The sequence below is a fragment of the Taudactylus pleione genome, unplaced genomic scaffold, assembly GCF_031769625.1.
Source record: "Taudactylus pleione unplaced genomic scaffold, aTauple2 ptg001314l, whole genome shotgun sequence".
Lineage (NCBI taxonomy): Eukaryota > Metazoa > Chordata > Amphibia > Anura > Myobatrachidae > Taudactylus > Taudactylus pleione.
The window spans coordinates 4,409,450-4,433,833 of record NW_028285714.1 but is presented as its reverse complement, the minus strand read 5'-3'; the positions used below and the strand labels follow the sequence as shown (position 1 = coordinate 4,433,833).

General features: G+C 44.0%; 1 protein-coding gene across 1 annotated transcript in view; it reads left to right on the top strand.

Moving 5' to 3' along the window:
• GHITM (growth hormone inducible transmembrane protein) overlaps positions 1 to 24,384 on the top strand; it is a 77,700-nt gene that overhangs the window by 17,075 nt on the left and 36,241 nt on the right. The window contains exon 5 of the mRNA XM_088463081.1: positions 23,365 to 23,506. Within this exon, the coding sequence (XP_088319207.1) occupies positions 23,365 to 23,506 (142 nt within the window). The remainder of the gene's footprint in view (positions 1 to 23,364; positions 23,507 to 24,384) is intronic.

The window sequence follows — 24,384 nt, the reverse complement described above, 5'->3', positions numbered from 1 at the left end:
AGATGGAATGGATCTGTAGAGTGAGTGCCGCGTGCGGCTGGCAGCGCTCCCGGAATGAATGGATGGTTCCGTGTATATCATCCAAAGTAACAGACGGTAAGTGGTAGTGATGCTGTGAGCAAACCTCAGATGCCTGGGTGATGACGTCAACGTGTTTCGTCCCGCAAAAAAACTGAACTTTTTCAAGACTTAATGCCATAGCCAATGGCACTTCCTTAAATCCCTCCAGGCATGATCAATAATTATTTAATTATTTGTTTTAAGAACCTGCTTAACTAATAAACCTAGAGTTATCTTTAAAAAGAACTCAAATTTGAAGAACTTATTGGCACCTAGTGAACTTAAACCACTCAAAAGTAATCGGAGGATAAACACATGGCTTGCATCTGGTCTATTGGGAAACTTTAGATGTAACAAAAGAGTGTGTCTTACGTGTAAATATACACTAAATCGTGCGACTAGCATTACATCTAATGTGAATGGAGATATATTCCCGATTAAGCAGTTTATTAACTGCGAATCTACTTTTTGTGTATATGTCCTACAATGTTCTTGCTCCCTGCAATATGTGGGCAGGACGACGAGATCACTTAAATGTAGATTCAGAGAACATAGACGTAACATTATAAATAAACTATCTACACACAGTGTTCCACGTCATTTTTTGCATTTCCATAAAAGTGATCCATCATGCCTATCAGTTGTAGGAGTAGAACAAATAAAAGCCACCACAAGAGGGAGAAACAGGTTCCATCAGTTGTGTATGAAAGTCAGCCTGGATTTTCAAACTAGATACTCTGCATCCTTCAGGTTTAAATGAGGCTCTTGACCATGTCTCATTTGACCAGTAATACATAAGATTCCAGCAACCAAGTTATTCTTTTTAGGTAGCCATTGATGCCATTCTTGGTATTGAGTCAGGAGGATGTGATAGGGTGAGGGACGTCTGTCGCCGCCTATATCTACCATCGCTCCTGACACTACTGAGGGCCAATTTGTTTGGTTTTTTTTTAATGCTTTTCATACAGTGTCTATCTTCAATTAAAATAGATATAGGCCATTAACAAAAATATTTCGTATTAGAGGTCGATTTTTGTCATTACTCATTGCACGCGTGATATCTATGTGCATGTGTAATTAATCTTTATTTATATCCAACAGGCATGTATGTGCATGTATGTATGTGTATATATATATGTGTATATGTATGTATATGTGCATGTATGTGTATATGTATATATATATGTTTATAGGTCCCTGAGAAGAAATACATGTTTTTTTATTTCAATTCCAATTTTTCTTCACTTGAATGCATATGTAAATATATGGTTAAGATAAATTAATTGCATGATTTAAATAAAATAAAGCAACAATGGGCTATATATAATATAGAATCCTGCTATAAGAATATAGATATCAACTATTATCTCTAAGGTTCAGATTATGGATTGTTAAATTTAAAATCTGATGATGTGGTTTTTGATAAACATCGATAATTTAGAAATATTATTAATATCTAATTGATGCTATATAAAAAATGTTTTGGTGATGTTATCAAATTAATTAAACAGGAGGCTTTCTAATGAATGTATTTCGAATGATGTGATTTTAATGAATGTATTTTTATTATTATTTATTTTATTTTCATTATGAATATATCACCAAAGGTGATGCTTTTAAGTGTGTACCATTGGGCTGTAAATCTGATAGAGAAAGCAAAAGTAAATCAGAGGTCATATGTTGATCTGGTGTTCCCAATTAATTAAATAATTATTGATCATGCCTGGAGGGATTTAAGGAAGTGCCATTGGCTATGACATTAAGTCTTGAAAAAGTTCCGGTTTTTTGCTGGACGAAACGCGTTGATGTCATCACCCAGGCATCTGAGGTTTGCTCACAGCATCACTACCACTTACCGTCTGTTACTTTGGATGATATACACGGAACCATCCATTCATTCCCGGAGCGCTGCCAGCCGCACGCGGCACTCACTCTACAGATCCATTCCATCTCCCGCTGCATGGCAAGTTGGTCTCATTCGGCCGCGACTCCACAGTGAAGCGAACCAGTCAGGGCGGAGGACAGTGGATCCAGTCACCTCCGGTACATTACCTGCTCCTGGTCACTGTTCGCTGGATCACGCTCACCTCTTCACAGAGATTTTGTCTCCCATTGCACGGCAGCTGCTAATACTCACCCGCGGCCTTACACCAAAGAGTTAAGCCGGGATAACCATCAGTGTGAACACGGTTACCTAGAGGTAGAGGTAATACCTTCTCCACCTTTTCACTGTTTATTTTTACCATTCCACTGCATTTCACTCTGGGACGCCAGTAGTGATTGCTACACAGTAGCGAATCTAAGCTGTTCTGACAATTTCTATCAAGATACACTTGCTACTTTCTAACCACATTGTTACGACAGTGGCTTCTCTATGCTGTGATACCCCAGTTCAATGATATTATTTTTTTGCATTTAGTAATTTATTCCAGCCCATTATTGATTCATTTATTTGTTTTTATGTAAGATCTATTTTTCATGTGCACATGATTGTAACTTTGATATATATGTGAACTACATTGTGTTGATTAAAAACATTTACCTTATTCATAAGGCCTCCTGTTTATTAACAAACAGCAAACCTATTATAGATATATGAACAATACCATTCTATACATCAGTGCATAGCGCAGTATTGTTCAGTTTTTCTCTGCATATTGCTATAGAGACTTGTCTCTGGGTTACTGACCATAACCTTAATACTTGCAGCTGGCACTGATTGCTATATCCTCTCTCAATCAGCGCCGGGATTTTTGCAGTTTTTTACTGCTTAACAGTTTTTTTTTTTTTCTCCCTCTTCTGGAGGGCATCATGTCATGTGAGTTGCTCTCAGCCTGTGTTTTTTCTTAGTGATTTTTAGGTTCCATATTATTCTGGAACTTATGGTACGGCCATTCAGTCCCGAGTCCTCTCGACTGGTGTGGCCTCATTGATTGTAGTCCGGCCTCTGTGGATTTATGTGATCCGTTCAGGTTCCTTACGGAAATCGGACTTCTTATTGGTGGTCTGTGATTTCTGGTTTTAACAGGAACGGATGGCCGGCCTATAGCCAGATGTTGGCTGGATGGCCTCATATGTCTTCTTCAGGTGCCTACCCAGGGGTAGGCCTTTCTGTTGTTGATGCTTGTTTTTTCTCGGGCCATGTAACCCTCGTGGGCGGCTCGCTGTGGCACCTTGGCTGTGTTGCCTTACTAGGCGGCCATGTGGTCTTCTGTCCACACCTTTTTAAGGTTCTAGGCATTGGTTTCCTTTGCCTCTCAGGATGCTTCCTTTTTGGCTACGGATTCGCCCCTCAGCACAGGAGCGTCCCCACCCCTGGTTGAACTGCTTTGGGACATCCCCAAGGTCAACCCTGTGGAACCCCTATGGACCCTGAAGTAGAAAACAAGAGATATGGTAAGAACTTACCTTTGTTATCTCTATTTCTACGAAGTCCATAGGGTCCACAGGGCGCCCGCCCTGACGCACCTTGCTTCATATGGGCTGTGTGGCTGGTCACCAGTTTTCCGTCTCCCATTTCTGTGAGTATGGTTATTGAGTGTTCCAGTTTTCTCTCTCTTTTTCTCTCCTCCTCCGGCCTTTGGCTACTTACAAACTGAGGTGCCTCTGGCTTGGGGGGTGGGGTTATAGGGAGAGTGGACCCAAGTACATCCTGGGAGCTAAAAGCTTTAACTGCGTGGTGCCCGGATTTGGTTCCCAACCTATACCCCAAGGTCAACCCTGTGGACTCTATGGACTTCGTAGAAACAGAGATAACAAAGGTAAGTTCTTACCATATCTCTTGTTTCTACTTCAGGGTCCATAGGGGGTCCACAGGGTTGACCTTGGGGTATAGGTTGGGAGCCAAATCCGGGCACCACGCAGTTAAAGATTTTAGCTCCCAGGATGTACTTGGGTCCACTCTCCCTATAACCCCACCCCCCAAGGCAGAGGCACCTCAGTTTAAGTTGGTGCCCGGCCGGAATCGGGTCACCGTTTAGTGCAGTGGGGAGCTGATTAGCAGCCCCTAAGCTTTATTTTTTCTAAAGGACAGAGTTTTTTATTTTTCCTTTGGATTCTTCAGAGCGGCAGCGTCAGACTGTCCATAGGACGTCTAAGCTGCCGCTCCGTCACCCCGCTGGCGCTGAGACGCCAGTACAGATCTGGGGATCTCAGCGGGACCCCAGAGTCTGTACTAGCCGGACTCTGCGGGCGCCCAGGACTGCTGCCGGATCCACGGGGAGCAGGTAAGGCGCGGGTCACCGCTTGCGGTGATCCGCGCATTTGAAATGCAGTCCTGTGCCTCCGGTCTCTGGGGACAGACCGGAGGCGCCGGCAGTGGCGGCGGGCCCCCCATACCCAGTGTGTCCACTAGACCACCAGGGACTTGGTGTTCGGTGCAGGGAGCCGGCGTCCCGGGGGTTAATAGCCGGCCAGGGGAGACAGCCTTCCCTGTTACAGCGGCTCCTCCCCTCAGTTCAGCGCGCCTTTCAGTATCTATAGTCTGGCGTCGCTGAGCTGCTTCCTCCGCGGGCCACGCTTCTTCTGAGGTCTCCAGCGGCCATTTTCTCTGTGGTGCAGCAGAAATCTCTGGAGATGGCAGTTGGTCCTGTCCCTCTGCGTACCTCACCATCAGGTCAGTGTACACAGCGCTGTAGCCTTCCCAGACACTGAATCTGGGTAAGTTGCATGCAGTGTAATAGTGCAGTATATTATATGACATGTTTATGTATATATGTGTATATCTGCATTGTATGTGACTTATGCTAGTGCTGACTGTACTTTATTCTCTCACCTGTCAGTGTATATCTATCCCTTTCCTTATCTGCCCTAATACAGCTGTACTTGGGATGGTTCTGAGACCTCACATTTATATACTTGTTAATATTTGTGAGGTTTGTCACATACTGTTGCGTGCTGCACGTTGCCATATTTTGAGTGGAACTGTGTGTTGCATACGCTGAAAATGGGTCCCTGCAGCTAATTTTTAGTTTGTCAGGACCAGTATAGCGCCGCTTGATCACAAGGCTTGGTCAGATATGTCTGACCAGGAGATAGAGCGTTATACTGCACCCATTTTTACTATCCTGCAAGCCATGTGCTGCAGGTGTTAGTGCGGAGGATTTAACTCTTAAAGGGTTCTGTATGTGGCGTCATCGGGTGCCGGCCCCTTTCACGACCCCCTTGGGCGGTTTGTTTTCTCGGGATCCTCTTAATTGCAGATCGCCGGGCGGGCCCCATTGTTGTACCTCACTTGGGGTTACTTCACCATACTGCCCTTTTTCATCTCAGGGTATCTCGCAGTTTCTTGCACTCTTCGCCTGTGACACAGACTACCGCTCCCTACAGGGGTTTTTCGAGTATATGAATTCCCCCTGGTGCCACAATAGTCTGTCATGCCCCTTGCAGGGATTACCACAACAGCCACCCTGGGTGGATGTCGTTTTTCTATGAAACGCAAATTGGCGTGGTTGACGCCCTGTGCTTACTTCCCACTTGGCTCTACCGTGAACTGGATACTGTTTTGGGCTCTTTCCCTCTTACACGGGGGGAAGCCTATCTGAAGTATTATTATCCCTGTTTTAGGGCTGGTAGCAGGTCCATTCTGCACCTGTATCATAAACCCTCAGTATTACGTGCCTTCTGTGTCCCTGTTGCTGACTAGCGGGTGGATCGCATGGCGGGACTCTGGCTGTTGCCAGATATGAGGTATTACAACAGTGTTTGGTCTCCTGTCCCAAATTCCCTGAGGGTCATCATGAGCCCCTCCTGGGGTGGATGGGCGTGTTACTCGTCGGATTACAGACGTTACTACGCATCCCATTCCTGCGTGGTCGGATTCTTCTGATCCGTAGGTGGTAACTCTGCCTGAAATCAGTATACTCGCTTTCAGGGGTTGTTACCCATCCTACCATGGCGATAGCATGGTTGGTTAATACTATTGCATACTGAGCTGATGCATTTGTAATGTTTTTTCCCCTCCAACACGTCTGGGGTTCAAATGTATTTGGTCGCTCACGTAATATATGCAGTTGTCATAGGTGGAAATGCCTATATTGGATATCAGTCTCCTAACTTTCAGAGTTCCGGCTGCGACTGTATCCTCCGTAATACCCTATGGCTGCGCTCTGGGAATGCAGAGGTGCAGATACCATTTATAGGGTATATCTTGTTGGGTCCTGACCTTGACAGTGGCAGTACAAATTTCCCGCCGTCAGCTATGCTCACTACGGGGCCTCAGACTATTAAGTCTTTTTGTCCTCTGGGTCAGCCTAAAGGTCTGTTTCTTCATAGACTGTCGGCCTTTACAAGGGCCGACATATCCAGTTCCGAGCAGGCCTGGACTGCCAGCCGATCCTGCTTCTGAACCTACGGATATATCGTCAGCCTGACGAGACAGGCCTACCACTGGGAGATGGCGATTTCTCAGTTTGCCCGGTACTAGTGTCTAGTTGCCGCGGCTATGTGGGTAGGAGGGTACGCACTCTCTTTGCTCAGGCGGCCTATTTCCATGTGATGGTACGCAGGCCCTTATTCGGAACAGGGCCTTACAAATCCAGAAAGCTATACTGTTGTTGCGGTAAGCGGAGCTAATTGGGCCATCCCCACTTTCTCAGCGAGGGACTGGTTGTTCTGCTTTCTTTCTGGTGCGGTGGCTGAATGGTCCTCTTTGGCCTATTCTCTGTCTCAATTCCCCGAACCAGTTCCTAAAGCTACCTGGGCTCAGGAAGCAATCCCTATGCTCCATCATACTATGTTTGGAACCTGGGGACTTTATGGTATCACTGGATATACAGGACGCGTGCCTACGGGTACTTACAGAGACCTTACCTCAGCATGGACTGAGGTTTGCTGTATCACAGCACTTACGATTTTTCGGGCTCTGCCTGTTGGGACTGCTCTCAGCCCCACAGGGGTTTACCAGCGTTTTGGATTTTCTGACAGTTCATCTGTTCAGTATTTCCCAATGCTCCTGTACCTGGATGGCCTCCTGCTCTTAGCAGGATCACCGGGGTACTTTACAGCCGGGTCTGACTGACTGACAGGGGGGTTGACTGCAGACGTTTAATCAATGGGGAAAAAGTCCTCCCTGCATCCCTCTCTGGGTATTCTTCACCTAGGAGCCCTGCTGGATTCTCAGAATCTGAGAATTCTTCTGGCATAAGACGGCATCTCCACTCTTCCATTAGGAGTACATGGATGTCTGCGCAGTCGACATTTGTCTTTACACTCTGGAATGCATGGTCCACTATTCAGTGTCTGCCTTTGGAAGGGTGGAATGGGCTTAGTTCCATTCCAGGCCTTTCCATAATTGGCTTATCTCCAGATGGAACAAGTTTTTTCTGTCTGATCACTGTTCAAACGATGATGCTCTCCCCGGAGGCAAGTCGGTCCCTTTTCGGGTGACTATGGCCATCTCGTCCAGGGTATTCTTTGCTAAGGACAGTGTCTGGTTCGCATCCATTTCAGTGCAGTTGGACGTCTGTCGATTCCACCCTGTCAATTAATTGGTTGGAACTTTAGCCTGTCTTGGGCCTTCACTCTGGCATAACCCTTGTTTCCCGGTGCACCTGAAAAAGTTCAGTCCGACAGGGTCAGAACAGTGGCTTCCTTTTTAGCAATACTGTTCGTTGGGTGGCAATGTCAGGTATGTCATACATTCGGACATTGTCTGAGGGTCTCCTCCCGACCATCTCGACAGTGTTCATTTCAGGTGCTCTCCATTGGTAAGCGGGAGTCCTCAGCCGTCACGACGTGCTTCCAGGGGACTAGTCTCTTCCCCAAGAGAGGTTTCATCTCCTGGTGAGCAGGGGGGGGGGGTCCTCATGAGGTGACCCTCATGGCCTTCTGACTATCACACTATGGTGTTACAGTCCAACTCTGGGGATTCTGAAGCAACCTTCAGTGACTCTTTGTCGGTGAAGTAGTTCTTCCAATTTGCGTACCTGTGTTCTCCGGTCTCCATTCTTCCTCGAGGGAAGTGTTTCAATCGTGACGGAGATGCTTTCCTGCTGGTGGCTCCTGATTGCCCTAGATGTCAGGGGTACTTGGTTTTTCGGAGTCTCTCCATCGATACTCCATTCCTGATGCTTCACTGCCCAGACCTGTTGTCTCAGGGTCCTGGGTTTTGCCTTGGACCTGGGTCGTTTGTCTTTGACTGCGTCCCTACAGTGGTCTTACGGCTTCCCTGGCTTTGTCATCGTTGGAATGATTAGAGCACATGGATCAGTTTTTGCTGGGACCTACCACAAACTGTGGCAGCCATAATTCTTATGGTATTATACCTGTCGATATGATCCTCTGGTGTCCAGGATTTCCAGATATTCTGGCATTCCTTCCGGCTGGCTTGGGTTTCACCCTCGGCCTGGCCTTCCTGACAGTGCGGATCTCTACACTGTCAGTATGATTAAGATATGGAATTGCTCCGCTCTGGTATCCAGTTCATCCTTTGGAGTGTTTTCTGGATTATGCCTCCATTTGTCCTCCCTAGGGACTCCTTGGGAGTTAGTAGTGGTTCTTCGTTGACTCCGGGGAAAGTTAATGGAACCGCTGGTTGTGATTGCCATTACATGGTCTATTGCTTTGGCTTTCTCTCTTTCTCTCAGGGAGTTTATATCACCCAGGTGAGTGTCGGAATTGGGAGCGTTTTCATGTGGCTCCCTCTTCTGGAGGGCATCTTGTCAGGGTGTGAGTTGCTTTCACCCTGTGTTTCTTCTTAGTGATTTTTAGGTTCCATATTATTCTGGAACTTATGGTGAGGCCATTCAGTCCCCGGTCTTATCGGCTGGTGTGGCCTCATTGACTGTGGTCCGGCCTCTGTGGATTTATGTGATCCGTTCAAGTTCCTGACGGAAATAGGACTCTTTATTGGTGGTCTGAGATTTCTGGTTTTAACAGGAAAGGATGGCCGGCCTATGGCCAAATGTTGGCTGGACGGCCTCGTATGTCTTCTTCAGGGGCCTACCCATGGGTAGGCCTTTCTGTTGTTGATGCTTGTTTTTTCTCGGGCCATGTAACCCTCGTGGGTGGCTCGCTGTGGCGCCTTGGCTGTTTTGCCTTGCTAGATGGCCACGTGGTCTTCTGCCCACACCTTTTTAAGGTTCTAGGCATTGGTTTCCTTTGCCTCTCCGGATGCTTCCTTTTTGGCGGCGGATTCTCCTCTCAGCACAGGAGCGTCCCCTCTCTTTGGTTGAACTGCTTTGGGACATCCCCAAGGTCAACCCTGTGGACCCCCTATGGACCCTGAAGTAGAAAACAAGAGATATGGTAAGAACTTACCTTTGTTATCTCTGTTTCTACGAAGTCCATAGGGTCCACAGGGCGCCCGCCCTGACGCACCTGGCTTCAAATAGGCTGTGTGGCTGGTCACCGGTTTTCCGTCTCCCATTTCTGTGAGTATGGTTATCGAGTGTTCCAGTTTTCTCTCTTTTTTTTCTCCTCCTCCGGCCTTTGGCTACTTACAAACTGAGGTGCCTCTGGCTTGGGGGTGGGGTTATAGGGAGAGTGGACCCAAGTGCATCCTGGGAGCTAAAAGCTTTAACTGCGTGGTGCCCGGATTTGGTTCCCAACCTATACCCCAAGGTCAACCCTGTGGACCCTATGGACTTCGTAGAAACAGAGATAACAAAGGTAAGTTCTTACCATATCTCTTGTTTTTTCAAGGCATCAGGCATCAACTAAGGCTTCTAAGCCAAGGAGCAAACAGACCTGGAATATTAGACATCCACACACCAAATCTAAGTACAAGCCTTCAGTCTGATGGGACGGGCCTCTCCCTGGGTGGGAGGCAGACTTCTTCAATTTGTCCAGTTCTGGTGTCAGACTAAAACAGACGCCTGGGGCGATTTCCCCCCCCCCAGCAGTTCTTTTGCACAGGCCCTCCATCGGACCCAACCAAGGCCCTGCTGATCCAAATGGCCGTTCAGTCCTTACTGCTCTCTGGAGTAATAATTCCGGTCCCCTCCTCACAGTGAGGGAAGGGCTATTATTCTACCATTTTCTTAGTTCAGAAGCCCAACTGGTCTCATCGGCCTATCCTGAACCTCAAGTCTCTGAACAAGTTTATCAGGTTGCCCAGGTTTCCTATGGAAACCCTCCCGCTCTATTAACCTGGCTATGGAGCCTGGGGACTTTGTGGTGTCTCTGGACATTGAGGACGCTTACCTACTACTGCAATATTACCAATTTCAGGTTTGCATTTTGGCCTTTCAACGGCTCCTCGGGTCTTTACCAAAATCATGGCAGTTATTGTGGCCTATCTTTGTCGTCAAGGTATCAGACTGCTTCCATATTTAGACGACCTCTTGCTGTTGGCCAGCTCTCCAGAAATCTACACCGCCATCTACAGATAATCATTACTTTTCTTCAAATCCACGGTTAGTTGATCATCTGGACAAAGTCTTCCTTAACACCTTCTCAAAGAATGGTACATCTGGGAGCCCTCCTGGACTCTCGGATTCGGACAAAATCTTGGTATTACAGCATTTGTTCAGACTACTACACAGCCGCCGAGTGTCAATTCACTCTGCAATGCAGACCCTGGGATCCATGGTGTCCACCTTCGACATGGTGGAGTTCACTCAGTTTCACTCCAGGCCCCTACAACACCTGATTTTCTTCAGGTGGAACGGGCTGCCTCATCTGCTCAGATCCCAGATGATGAGCCTCGCCCCGGATGTGCCCCTGGCCTGATGGCTACAGACGTCCCACTTGAACAAGGGACGCTCTTTTGGATCCCGGACTGGGTACTTCTAAACATGGACACAAGCTTCCGCGAGTGGGGCGTGGTGACCGGCCAACACTCCTTCCAGGGCCGCTGGACTTCAGCTGAGACGGTCTTACCAATCAACGCCCTAGAACTCCGAGCCATCTACAGAGCTCTCACTCTGGCTCAGGATATCCTTCAGAGCAGGCCATTACAAGTACAGTCCGACAATGCCATGGCAGTGGCCTACTTTAATTACCAAGGAGGCACTTGTTCATCCCAGGAATTCTCAATTGGTAAACGGATTTTCTAAGCTGTCACGATGTGCATGCAGGAGAGTGGTCTCTACATCAGAACTCTTTCAGCTTCTGCTGGACAAATGGGATCTACCAGATGTGGAACTCATGGCCTCAAGACACAACCACAAACTTCCAGTGTGTGGAGCCTGGACAAGGGACCCCAATGCGGCCTTCGTGGACGCATTATCTGTGAGGTGGACCTTCCATTTGGCATATCTTTTCCTCGAGTTCTTCAGAAGTTCAAACAGGAAGGGGGCACAGTTCTGTTGGTAGCTTTGGCTTGGCCCAGAAGCCATTGGTACTCCGACCTTCAGAGTCTCTCCGTAGACATTCCTCCTCAACTTTCTCTACGACCAGACTGGTTGTCTCAGGGTCCCTGTCTACATCCGGACCTGGCCCGTCTGTCTTTAACGGCTTAGCTCTTGAGACATCCCTCCTAAGGTCTAAGGGCTTTTTAGCTCTGTGATCCAGAACATGATCAGAGTTTGTAAACCGGCCTCTGCCACAATTTATTACCAGGTATGGCATACATAATTCCAGTGGTGTGCTACTAGAAACTATGACCCTCAAGTTTTTAAGATTTCTAGAATACTTGTGTGTCTTCAGGCAGGATTAGATCTTGGACTCCAGCTAGCATCTCTGGGATTTGTCAGTGGTTCTCCACACACTTCAGGAACTTCCATTCGAACCCTTGGAATCCGTGGATGTCAAGTGGCTCACTGCGAAGACTGTTTGTTCTGGCTATAGCATCTGCCTGTAAGGTATCGGATTTAGGGGCGCTTTCATGTCGCTCCCCCTTTTTAATCTTTCATCAGGACAGGGCTGTTCTTGGTACGCGCCCGGGCTTCCTTCCCAAGGTGGTTTCTCGTTTCCACATTAATAAGGAAATTGTGGTTCTGGCCTTTCAATCACCAGTCCTCTCGGCAGGTGAGGCCTTGTTGAATGTGGTCCAAGCTCTGAAGAACTATGTGGACCGTACTAGTTCCATCAGGAAATCGGACTCCCTCATTATCTTATATGGTTTCCATAAGAGGGGATGGCCAACTAACAGACTCTGGCCAGATGGATTCGCATAACCATCTCACAGGCTTACACGTGGACTGGCCTTCCTATGCTGGCTTCAGTATCTGCTCATTCTATTCGCTCTGTATATCCTTAACGGGCAGCCTGACATGGCCCCTCTGCTGAACAGCTATGCAAGGCGTATACGTGGTCTTCTGTCCGCACCTTTCTTAGGTTCTATGCCTTTGATACATTTGCCTCTCAGGATGCTTCCTTCAGGCGCAGGGTTCTCCTCTCAGCTTAGGAGCGTCCCCGCCTTTGAACAACTGCTTTGGGACATCCCCATTGTCTCCCTGTGGTGCCCTATGGACCCTGAAAAAGAAAAGTTATGGTAAAACTTACCCTTGTTAACTTTCTTCAAAATCCATAGGGTCCACAGGGCAACCGCCCTGACGCACCTGGTTTCTATAGATTTCTTCTCTTGGTCACTTGTTTACTTCTCTATTTGAGAGTGTGATTCTTCAGTGTACCAGTCTTCCTTCTCTCCAGTCCTGCTCCTCCCTTGGGCTTGTTAACAAACTGAGTTGCCCTCAGGCTGTGGAAGGGGTATAGGAGGAAGGACCGGAGCATCCTGGGATTGAAAAGCTTTGCTGTTGGTGTTCGGTCCTCCAAGTCCTACCTACACCCCATTGTATCCTTGTGGACTTCGAAGAAAAAGAATTAACAAGGGTAAGTTTTACCATAACTCTCCTTATTGACGAATATCTTAAATCCCTTGTTTGGCTTCCCCCGTCGGGATTTAGATTGGCGGCATCGAGACCGCTGGTCTCATAACTACATCCCTTTCATGCAGCTACAAGTGTGTCCTCATACACCTAGGGGGTATATTTACTAAAGGGAGAACTTTTAGAAATGGATATGTTGCCCATAGCAACCAATCAGGCTCTACTTAACACAGGGCTCAGCATATCCCGGGGGCCAGGTCGCCATTGCTACCAGATTTTGCTTCCTGGCTACTAGATTTTGCACTGAGGGAGGAAGCAGATCCTCATCAGCTCCGGCGAAGATTCGTGCCTATAGTATTGCGGCGTTCATATCATGCACAGGAGTGCATGTGCTGAGTGTCGCCTTCGGTGACTGCCGTGCCTCTGTCCGTCCCGGCCTGCGCTGACGACTCCTCTCCATCCTGGCCTGCTCTGATCTGTGCTGTCTGTCCCAGTCTACGCTGATCCTCCTGCATGTCCCGGATGTCTACTGTCTCCTATCTCCGGCTGCATAGAGCTCTCCGGTAGTAGGGTCTATGCATGACCAGGGATTGTGGAGCAGCTTCAGAGGGATAGTGGTGTGACCACGAGGGGAGGGGGGGTTTTGTTGTACATCCTGGCACCATTATTTAATGTGAAATATGGTCCATTGTTACTGGAGGGTGGGGGGTGGAGCTGTGCAGAGCGGTGAGGGTGCCTCCATTTTACTGTATCCATTCAACTGTGACCATTTTGCGGACTAGTATAGTGTGTATAACAGTTGCATAACACACAGAGCTGTGCTCCTCACTCACTCCTGTAATTTTTTTTGGGGGGGGACGGTGGTCTGGCTCCTACACTTTCATCCGGGCTCCTAGACTTTAGAAAAATTTGTCAAGCCCTGACTTAACATTTATCTAGCACCTAGAACTGGTATGTCAAACTCAAAAAATACCAACCGGGCCGAATATTCAAGGTCTTAAGAGTGTGTGGGCCGCAAAAAAAAAAGTATTATATGCAATTTTGAAAGGTTAATTATTAATAAAAACTAATGCAGTGCCCCCTGTAGTAGTGCCCCTTATGCAATTCCCCATGAATTTGTGCTCCTTATGCAATGCCCCTTATGCAGGGCCCATTATGCAGTACCCCAGTAATACCCCTTATGTTGTGCCCCCAGTAATGTCCCTAGTAGTGCCCCTTATGCTGAGCCCCCAGTAATGTCCCTAGTAGTGCCCCTTATGCTCATACATAAAAAAGTCTGTCCAGCACCACTACCCCTACCACTTATCCGCTGCACGTATGACAAAAGCATCATCCTTTTCTAATTTATTTAGGGAAAGCAGTTCCCATTTAGACAAATTGTAATAACAGTACTAACCCACATTCCAAAGTTACTTAGTCATCCAAGAAAGAGAGATGTGATAATACTACTCTTGTAAGTGCTAGGACGAAAAAAAACCCCACTTAATCTTATTTAAGGGTGAAAGGGAGTTAGTATAACCTTCTTCCCCGAGTGATTCCAAATTAATGTATCTAAATCCGCATTATCCAAGAAAATGGGAGATATATTTTCATGTATAGGTTTCAGTTTTTTTCATAGAGAAATTCCTTTTTAAGATCTCTAAGAAAATTATTCAATTGTGCATTAAGTAAAAAAAAAAATTAAATCCCTTCTTAATCTCATTGGCATCTAAGGTAGATTGATAAACTCCTATCTGCCTAGTATGTTTTTTGTTGTCTTGTTGAATTTTCTCCCCTTATATTTCCTCTGGTCTCAACCTCTTTTGGAGGCTCCTGGATATAGGGAAGCATACACATTCCGGTGGGAGTATCTCTACCACCACCTTCTTGGTTCTTTAGAAGAAGCTCCCACTTCATTGTTGAACTGATGCATTCTAATTGTCTTGGTTTGAAATTATTGTGATAAATCCCTATTCCTAGGCGTATTAGGGAAAGGTTTGTGTACACCTAAGTGCACACTGAGACTTCCGAAGTATATGGTATTTCTTTGTTGCCATTTGTGTCTAATAGGTGTAGGATGTCTGGATGGAGTTTTTTCTAAAATTCCTAACCATGCTTTATAGGTAATCATGATTATCCCTTTCTATTTTTTTTTTTTCTTCAATTTAGTTTCCACGATCTCTCTTTGATATTGTTCCACTCTCTGATTAGTAAACTTATCTCTTAGTAAGATTGGTCTTCGGCCCTGATTCAGAAATGTATGCTAACCCAATGATTAGCGTACATTTCTTATGGTGTTTGGTCCTGCAACTTCGCCTGCATATTCAGGGGTGGGGCGTGGCTGCTCCCGGAAATGGGGGCGTTGCCTCCGTTTTCTGGGATGGACAAGTCCAGGGTCTGCGTCGGTGGACACAGTATTCCTGGCCTCATAAGGTGCCATGGCTCAGTCAGGCTGTGGTAAACTTCAGCTACCGTAGCCTGGCCAAAGGGGAAACCATCGCTACTGATGGCCACGATGGTGATCCCAGGCTGCAACCCCTGACGCAGGGCTGGGATCGCAGATGCAGCAAGGAGGTGGCTGTTTCCTACAAACACCTCCTGCATTAGCATTTTAGATGGATGGAATTGCACAGCCGATCGTCCATCCATCTCTGAATCAGACCCTTAGTCTTCTCAATTTTGGTAATGGTTTCTTTAACTTTCCTTTCTCTGTATGAGGTTAAGGGGTCAATTAGTGCCAGTTGCGAGTTGCTATATTGTCTTCGAATTCCCATAGCGAATTAATTTTGCAATCCAGTTAGCAACTCGCACTGAGCAAATTCCAATTTGTCCATTCGTACCTCCCTGAGGGTGAGATGGAATGGAATATTTTTATTTTAAGGTTAAAATATCGGGACACTGTGCTGAACCCGTTGGACACCTCCCCCCCCCCCCCCCCCCCCAAATGACTAATTAGGCACTTGAACGTTTCCAATTAGCTTAATTAGTCTAATATTATCCTCAAATTACCCCAAAATCTACTTTTTCATTAGTTTAGGCACCCCAAATTTAATTACAATATATTTTTAATAGAAAAATTGTTTTCAAATTTTTCAAGGTGCCCTCAAAGTACCCCAAAATCACCTTTTTCCTATTTTATTTTTTTTGCATTTTTCGTTTAATCCGTTTGAGATTAAACAACAAGGTTTCCTTTTTTTTTATTGCTTTTTTGCATTTATATAAATATATATATAAATCAGCCATTTGACACCATTTCAAAACCTACAGTACATTCGTAATGCCCACAAAAACGGCCTTATATACGTTCCTGCTAATGAAGTTATCAATTTTGGGGGTCCAGGATGGTCTCCCCACTTTTTCATGTACTTCTCTCACATCTCATTTGGCAGTCACTTCGCAAACCTTCGCTGCGAGTACCACGAATAGGCAATTTTAAACGAATTGGAGAATTCTCGGGAGCGCCCATTCGTGCGAAGTCTGCGAGTTTCAAGAAACAAACTCTCAATTCGCACCTAATTGGATTGAGCCCTATGAGTTTCATTAGTTGAAATGAACAGTCATCCAAGGTTCTTGTCCATTCACCTATTAAAACTTGATCATCCTGTATGGATAACGCTTTGAGCAGTATTCAATTAGTTTCGCGCACTCGACACTTTTTTGCATGCCGGATTTTTCGCCTGCATCGCGTTTTTTAGTAGAGGAAACTTATTGTATGCTCCGCTGTTCGCTGTATTCAATTCCTAAAGACCCGAAAACTGAGACACGTGAAGTCAGAACAGGTGAAAAACTGGTGTCAGAATCGGGGAAATCAGCCCCAAAAAGATGCAGAAACAATGGGGAACAATGTAGTAGTGCCCCATTAGTCCTAATAAAACTATTTGGGTGCATAAGTTTGCACAATTGCCACTAATTAGCGTATTTGTACAACTGGTGAAGAATAGCATAAAACAGTATTTTTGGGAGAAATTAAGTAGTCCTGTCAAATTTGGGGTACCTGAAAATGGGTGCAAGCATGTTTTAATGTCTTAAAAGTGAACTTTTAAATAATGCAAAATTACACCCCCAAAAATGCACCTGCAATCCCCAAAACACTTGACCCCTTCTTAGTGCACCCCAGTACCTTGTTTTGCTAGTTTGCGAACTTCTCCCCCCACTTTGCACTTTTTCGCCCCCAAATTCAAACTTCTTTTTTAGGGTGTTACTTTTTTTTAAGGATTTTTTTTTTTTATGCAGTTGTCCTTTGGGGGGCTGTCCCAAGTGTTCGGAGTGGTTTCCCCATCTTTGCATTCCACAAACAAAAATGTTGCACTTCTTTTCTCCACCTATTCAGAGTCAAATCTTTTTTACCTATTACATTGCATTGGGTTTTCGCAGACGGAATTAAATACGGCAATACTTTTCCGACAGGCGAAAAGTTGTAATTGGCGATACTTTTTCGTGGTTCTCGGCTTTTCGCTTCTAATTGAATACGGGCCTTTGTATGGTATACACACACACATGCTGTATACAGTGTGTGTATATATATGTGTGTGTGTATGTGTGTGTATATATATATATATATATATATATGTATATGTAAGTGGTGGCAGCGGCACTCCTTAATAATAAATCAGTAGACAGATGAAGTCCTAAACTTCTTTACTTCAACGTTTCAATCTTTTGGATTTTCGTCAGGAAGATAACAAACAAAACATAAACACACTTACCTAAAGAACATACAGAGTCCACCCCGAGTGCGGTCGTCTCCGTCCATCTGCGAGGGCGTCTGACGTCATCGCGCAGCACCTCGCAGCCCACGTGACGTCCAGAGCTCCGCTCACTATGGCAACCCGGAGAAACAAATATATTAAGTGAGAAACCTTCACCAATTCATATATTAAAGGATCTATCAAAACAGTATTCACGATGTGAGTGACATATCCAGACAATATGAAATTAATGTAAACATATATATCAAGCAGGATAAATGTATATCTATAAAACCGCTAATACAGTAGAATAGGTATCTCTGAAAAAGAGCAGAGAGACCTTAAAGATGAAGTAGCAAAAATATTATGTAACACCAGATTTGTCAAAACGAGATAATGATAATGTCTCATTGAGACCATGGGGCTGCAGAGTATTAAGGCGGTGAATCCAATAGGCCTCCCTTTGTAACAATTTTCTAGCTCTGTCACCCCCCCCTATGATGATCTGGGACCTGCTCTATCATTTTGTATCGCAAAGTAGCCGTGTCTACATATGCGAAAATGGCGAGCCACAGGTTGTTCATTCTCTTTACCAGATAAGGCAAGACGAATGGCAGACCTGTGTAAGGCCATTCTCTCACGAAACTGTCTAGTGGTTTTCCCTATATAGAGTAATCCACATGGACAGCGTATAAAATAAATTACAAATTGACTAGTACAAGTCAGCACTCCACGAATATTAAATCTTTGTCCCGAGTGTGGATGGACAAAACTATCACCTATCTCAAGAAATCCACATGTAGTGCATCCCAGACATTTATAATTCCCTGGTTTTTTGGTCAAAAAATGGGTGGAAGGAATGTAACCAAAACCAGTGATGTTGTTGTGGACTAGCCAATCGCGAATATTTTTGCCTCTTTTATAACAAGGTAACAAACTGGTGTCCTTAAGACTTTTTAGTCCTGGATCAGTGTTTATCATAGGCCAAAATCTTTTGGCCGTGCTGACTATGGACTTACTAGCTGTGCTATAACTGTTGACTCACACTAGTTTCTGAGCTGTATTTTTTCTCTGAGTTTTGTTACCACTGTCTTTAGGGGCAGCTAAATCTCGTGTTTTCGCTTCTAACAGAAGGTTACGTGAGTAACCCCTGTTGATGAATTTTTCAAACATGTTTTCCAACTACTTGAGTTAATCATCAGGATCACTGCATATTCTATGTATCCTTAGGAACTGGGAATATGGCAGCCCCCTCTTAAGGTTATTGGGGTGAAAGCTAGATGCTAGTAACAGTGTGTTACGGTCTGTGGGTTTCCTATATATTGAGGTTTGGATTTTGCCTTGTGTTACTTTCAATGAGACATCTAGAAAATGGACCTCTTCCGAATCAATCTCATAAGTGAATTTAATATCACTATCCAACAGGTTAATTCTTGCCATCATGTTAGTAAATTCATCTTTACTGCCTAACCAGACAATAAATATGTCGTCTATGTATCGTGTGAAGAACTTGATCATCCCAGCTTACTCAGGTCTCCTGAAGAAAACCTCCTGTTCCACACGATACATGAATCCATTGGCGTATGCCGTGGCTGCACATGACCCCATGGCACATCCATGGGTTTGTAGGTAGAAACTACCATCAAAGACAAAGTAATTTCTTGTCAATGTGAGCCGCAGCAACTCAATAAAAAAAGATTGGTCAGGTCCACGATAATGAGGATTGTTAATCAATAGGTGTTCCATAGCTACAATACCCCTAATATTGGGGATACTAGTGTACAGGCTAACAACGTCGACTGTACATAACCAGCATTCATCCGGTAAAGTTACAAGTTTTTGTAAAAAAGAAGTAGTATCTTCTACTACTTCTTGATGCTAGGTTTCATCCCTGGTGATGCTCTGCCAGGCCTCTGCTGCAAAGGTCTTCAGTTCCTGCTTGTTCTTGGGGCATTTTCCCTTCAGTTTTGTCTTCATCAAGTGAAATGCATGCTCAGTCAGATTCAGGTCAGGGGATTGACTTGGCCATTGCATAACATTCCACTTTTTAGCCTTAAAAAACTCTTTGGTTGCTTTTGCAGTATGCTTCGGGTCATTGTCCATCTGCACTGTGAAGCGCCATCCAATGAGTTCTGAAGCATTTGACTGAATATGAGCATGTAATATTGCCCGAAACACTTCAGAATTCATTCTGCTGCTTTTGTCAGCAGTCACATCATGAATAAATACAAGGGCGCTGATGCAGTCAAAAAATAAAAATAGATAAAAATGAATAAAAATAAAACAAAAAATAAAGATAAAATAACAATAGAAGAACAAGGAATGTCCAAAATCTTATTAAAAGTCTCTCATATATTGCTCCTTTGATTTGTTAGTCTTAGATTTTTTCTAGTGTAGTGAGTCCGGTTCCATGTTCTATTCTGTTTTATCTTTATTTTTTGTTTTATTTTTATTCATTTTTATCTATTTTTATTTTTTAACTGCATCAGCGCCTTTGTGTATTACCACTTTATATATTGTATTTTTTCATTATCGTTCTTGGTGGGAACATCGGTTTTTATACTTTGGCAGCTAGCTTGCGCCAGTGTGTGCTCTTAAATCTTGTTTTATTGTATAATAAATTCAAGGGAACCAGTTCCATTGGCAGCCATACATGCCCACGCCATGACACTACCACAACCATGTGTCACTGATGAGGTGGTATGTTTTGGATCATGAGCAGTTCCTTTCATTCTCCATTCTCTTCCCTTCCCATCACTCTGGTACAAGTTGATCTTTGTCTCATCTGTCCACAGGATGTTGTTCCAGAACTGTAATGGCTTTTTTAGATGTTGTTTGGCAAACTCTAATCTGGTCTTCCTGTTTTTGTGGCTCACCAATGGTTTGCATCTTGAGGTGAACCCTCTATATTCACTCTTGTGAAGTCTTCTCTTGATTGTTGACTTTGACACATATACACCTACCTCCTGGAGAGTGTTCTTGATTTGGCCAACTGTTGTGAAGGGGTTTTTCTTTACCAGGGAAATAATTCTTCTGTCATCCATCACAGTTGTTTTCTGTGGTCTTCCGGTTCATTTGGTGTTGCTGAGCTCTCCGGTGCGTTCTTTCTTTTTAAGAATGTTCCAAACAGTTGATTTGGCCACACCTAATGTTTTTGCTATCTCTCTGATGGGTTTGTTTTGATTTTTCAGCCTAATGATGGCTTGCTTCACTGATAGTGACAGCTCTTTGGATCTCATATTGAGAGTTGACAGCAACTGATTCCAAATGCAAATGTCACACCTAGAATCAACTACAGACCTTTTACCTGCTTAATTGATAATGAAATAACGAGGGAATAGCCCACACCTGTCCATGAAATAGCTTTTGAGTTGATAGTCCCATTACTTTTGGCAATGAAAGGAAAAAAACTATTTGCAGTCAAAGCTGCAAATACCCCGGCGCTCAATACAAAAATTGTTTGGTTGTAATCAGTGCCAGCTACAAGTAATACAGGTTTGGTCAAAAACCTGGAGACAGAAGTCTCCACAAAATCAGAAAAGAGTTTAGAATTGTTTTACTGCGCTACGCACTGTTGGATTTACAAATTTAGAAAACTCTATATAAGGTTTGCTGTCTGTTTAATTAAACAGGAGGCTTGAATAAAATGAAATAAATCTGATACTTTAATACAATGGTCCACAGATAGACACTAATAATCAAATGTACATATATAAAATCAAACAGAATGAATCAATCATATAGTAGCAAGGATCAAATGGCTCTCTAGCTTAAGTGCATTGCTAGGAGAAAGTAACTGTATCACTGAGATTCTACAGCATAACGTTCTAATGTTCAGCTCCTACACCAGGAGCTGAACATTAGAACGTTATGCTGTAGAATCTCAGTGATAGTTACTTTCTCCTAGCAATGCACTTAACTAGAGAGCCATTTGATCCTTGCTACTATATGATTGATTCATTCTGTTTGATTTTATATATGTACATTTGATTATTAGTGTCTATCTGTGGACCATTGTATTAAAGTATCAGATTTATTTCATTTTATTCAAGCCTCCTGTTTAATTAAACAGACAGCAAACCTTATATAGAGTTTTCTAAATTTGTAAATCCAACAGTGCGTAGCGCAGTAAAACAATTCTATACTCTTTTCCATTACTTTTGGCCCCTTAAAAAGTGGGAGGCACATATAGAAACTGTTGTAATTCCTACACCGTTCACCTGATTTGGATGTAAATACCCTCAAATGAAATCTGAAAGTCTGCAGTTAAAGCACATCTTGTCTGTTTCATTTCAAAGCCATTGTGGTGGTGAATAGAGGCCAAAATATGAAAATTCTGTCAATGTCCCAATATGTATGCACCGGACTCTGTGTGTGTGTATGTATGTATATGTATATATATATATATATATATATATATATATATATATATATATATATATATATATATATATATATATATATATATATATATATATATATATATATATATATATATATAAATTTTTTTTTTTTTTTATGTTATCAGCAATCTGTAGGCCAACTAATTGCTAATGCTGGGCTTCCACTATACAATTATCTGTCCAATCTGGCTGGCTGGAATGAAAATCTGGTAATGTATGGGACCAAATGACAATGGAACATTTGTTCACAAACACTGGAAAAGAGCCAAATTGGTTAAATAAAACAAATATAACCAATTTGAACGATCGTTTTTGTCTTTTTTCCAGTGTTTAAAATCATATAATCGACTATCATTTGCTCCCATACATTACCAGGTTTTCATTCCAACCGGCCAGATTGGACAGATATCTGACAGATAATTGTATAGTGTATGCCCAGCATTAGGAAAGCAGTCAGCTGTATGGAACAGTTGCTATAGATGCTGTTTGCAGCTGCAGTAGAAAGGGGATACATGTCCACTTAAACTTGACAGCCTAGTCCATTGCATGCTCCCAGGGGCAATTCGGGACTCATGACAGTAGGGAAGAAATCCTGTGTCCAGAGTGGAAGTCACCAGCCAACTGCAGGGTGCATAGAGCTGGTAGTAGTGCAGGTTGAAGGTAATCTCCGTTGGTGCACTATTCAGTTGGGCCACAGAGGTGGAGGCAGTTGGTTGGCCCAAGAAGAATAGGTGAGGAGACAGCGGTTGACAGTGGAGGAGTGTTGATCAAAAGCAATCCATCTGCAATTTGTCCTGGCAGCGTGTAATTCTCCATGCAGGGATCAGCAGTATAAAGCCGCACATCCACTAGGCAACTAGGGAAAGACCATTCGATTACAACATCATAATCGTATCATCGTTCCCCATCCCCTGCAGTGCCTACACTGAACGATTAGTCATTCAGTGTAGGCACCCTCCATCATCCCTGAGCATGGCCAATCTGTCGTCGGCAGATTGACCGGCATGTTCGGGCGATGATTGATGTCGGAAACTACCAGAGGGAGTGCGCATCGCTGGTAGTTTCCGACATTATACTGCACGATTAATGAGCGATTGCACGATTACGATGTAATTCTGCAATCGCACATTATCACTTAGTTAATGTGAGGCTGGAGGCACGAGGCACCAATGGGCTCAGCAGGTGTATTTAAATTCCAGGATTTAAAGGGACAGATCACTTCCACTGGGAGAGAAGGTTGTGATGGGCATGGCGTGCTCCCTCAGAGTGCATCCGTCATGCACCTCTCAGCATCTATTTTTGCGTATTACTCGCATATAGTATCCATGCTATGGATCAATCGATAAAAAAAAAAAAAAAAAAAAAAGCTTAAACTTTTAATTGGAGTAGTCTGAAGGCTGAGCAGATCATTTATGAATTATTTATATAGGCACCCCCTTTTTTTCCTCTTTGCAGCAGAATAATGTATAGTAAAATGTTAAAGTAATACCATAAATAAATCTTTCTAACTGATTTGTTTTGCAGTGTTTGGCCTCAGTATGTGAGAGATAGAATTCGATACACTTATATGTACTTTGCTGGCAGCATTGGTCTTACAGCCTTGTCTGCTGTGGTTGTTAGTAGGACCCCTGCCCTAATGAGCCTGATGATGAGAGGATCTTGGTTGGTAAGTACTCTTGTCAATCTTTTAGTGACTTTTTCTATATTGCTTTGTGTCCTACCATTTAATGAAATACTCATTTTTAGGGGTATATTTACTAAAGTAAGGGTGTGTAGAAGTGGAAGTGTTGCAAATAGCAACCAATCAGATTCTAGCTGTTATAAGAAGAGTCTGATAGCTATGAGCAACAGCTGCACTTCTGTAATACCACACTTTAGTAAATATACCCTTTAGTGGGCTGATATTGCTGATTTCACACAGATCTCTGAAGTTTTTCATGCTTTCAGAAAGCTCAAAACGGTCCATTTCACAGAATTTGAACCAAAGGTGCAACATTTTTTTTTCCAATTGTGGTGGATAATGCTGGCCATACACCTGCACGACCAGCATCAGATCCGTTTCACCATCCGACTCCCCGGAGCTCCATGGCAGTCCAAGGAACATGTTTGTTGATTTTCTTAGCACAGGACCTGTCGTAAAATCGATCCTGTGCCTCACGCGCTCATCAGGGAAACAGTCAGTGAAATTACTTGAATTGCCGTACGATGGATCGCATGAACAAAATAAACTGCACGATCTGCACACTATAGGATGGAACATATGGCTGCACATCTGATCATAAGATCCGATTTAAGGAGCTGTGGGAGCGCGCATCAGATCGTATCTTACTAAAAAAAAAATACATGATTTCTACAAGGTCCATCATATGAATCTTCTAAAATCGGGCAATCGGCCCAAAATCGTGCACCTGTATGGCCAACTTTACACTCCTCATTCATGCTGAAATAAATGTGATATTTCTTGTGGTTAACTCTTTTTGCTTTAAAAGCTTGGATCTAGACATAGATTGCATGTTTTGAATGTGGTGCAAATATTCTTTAAAT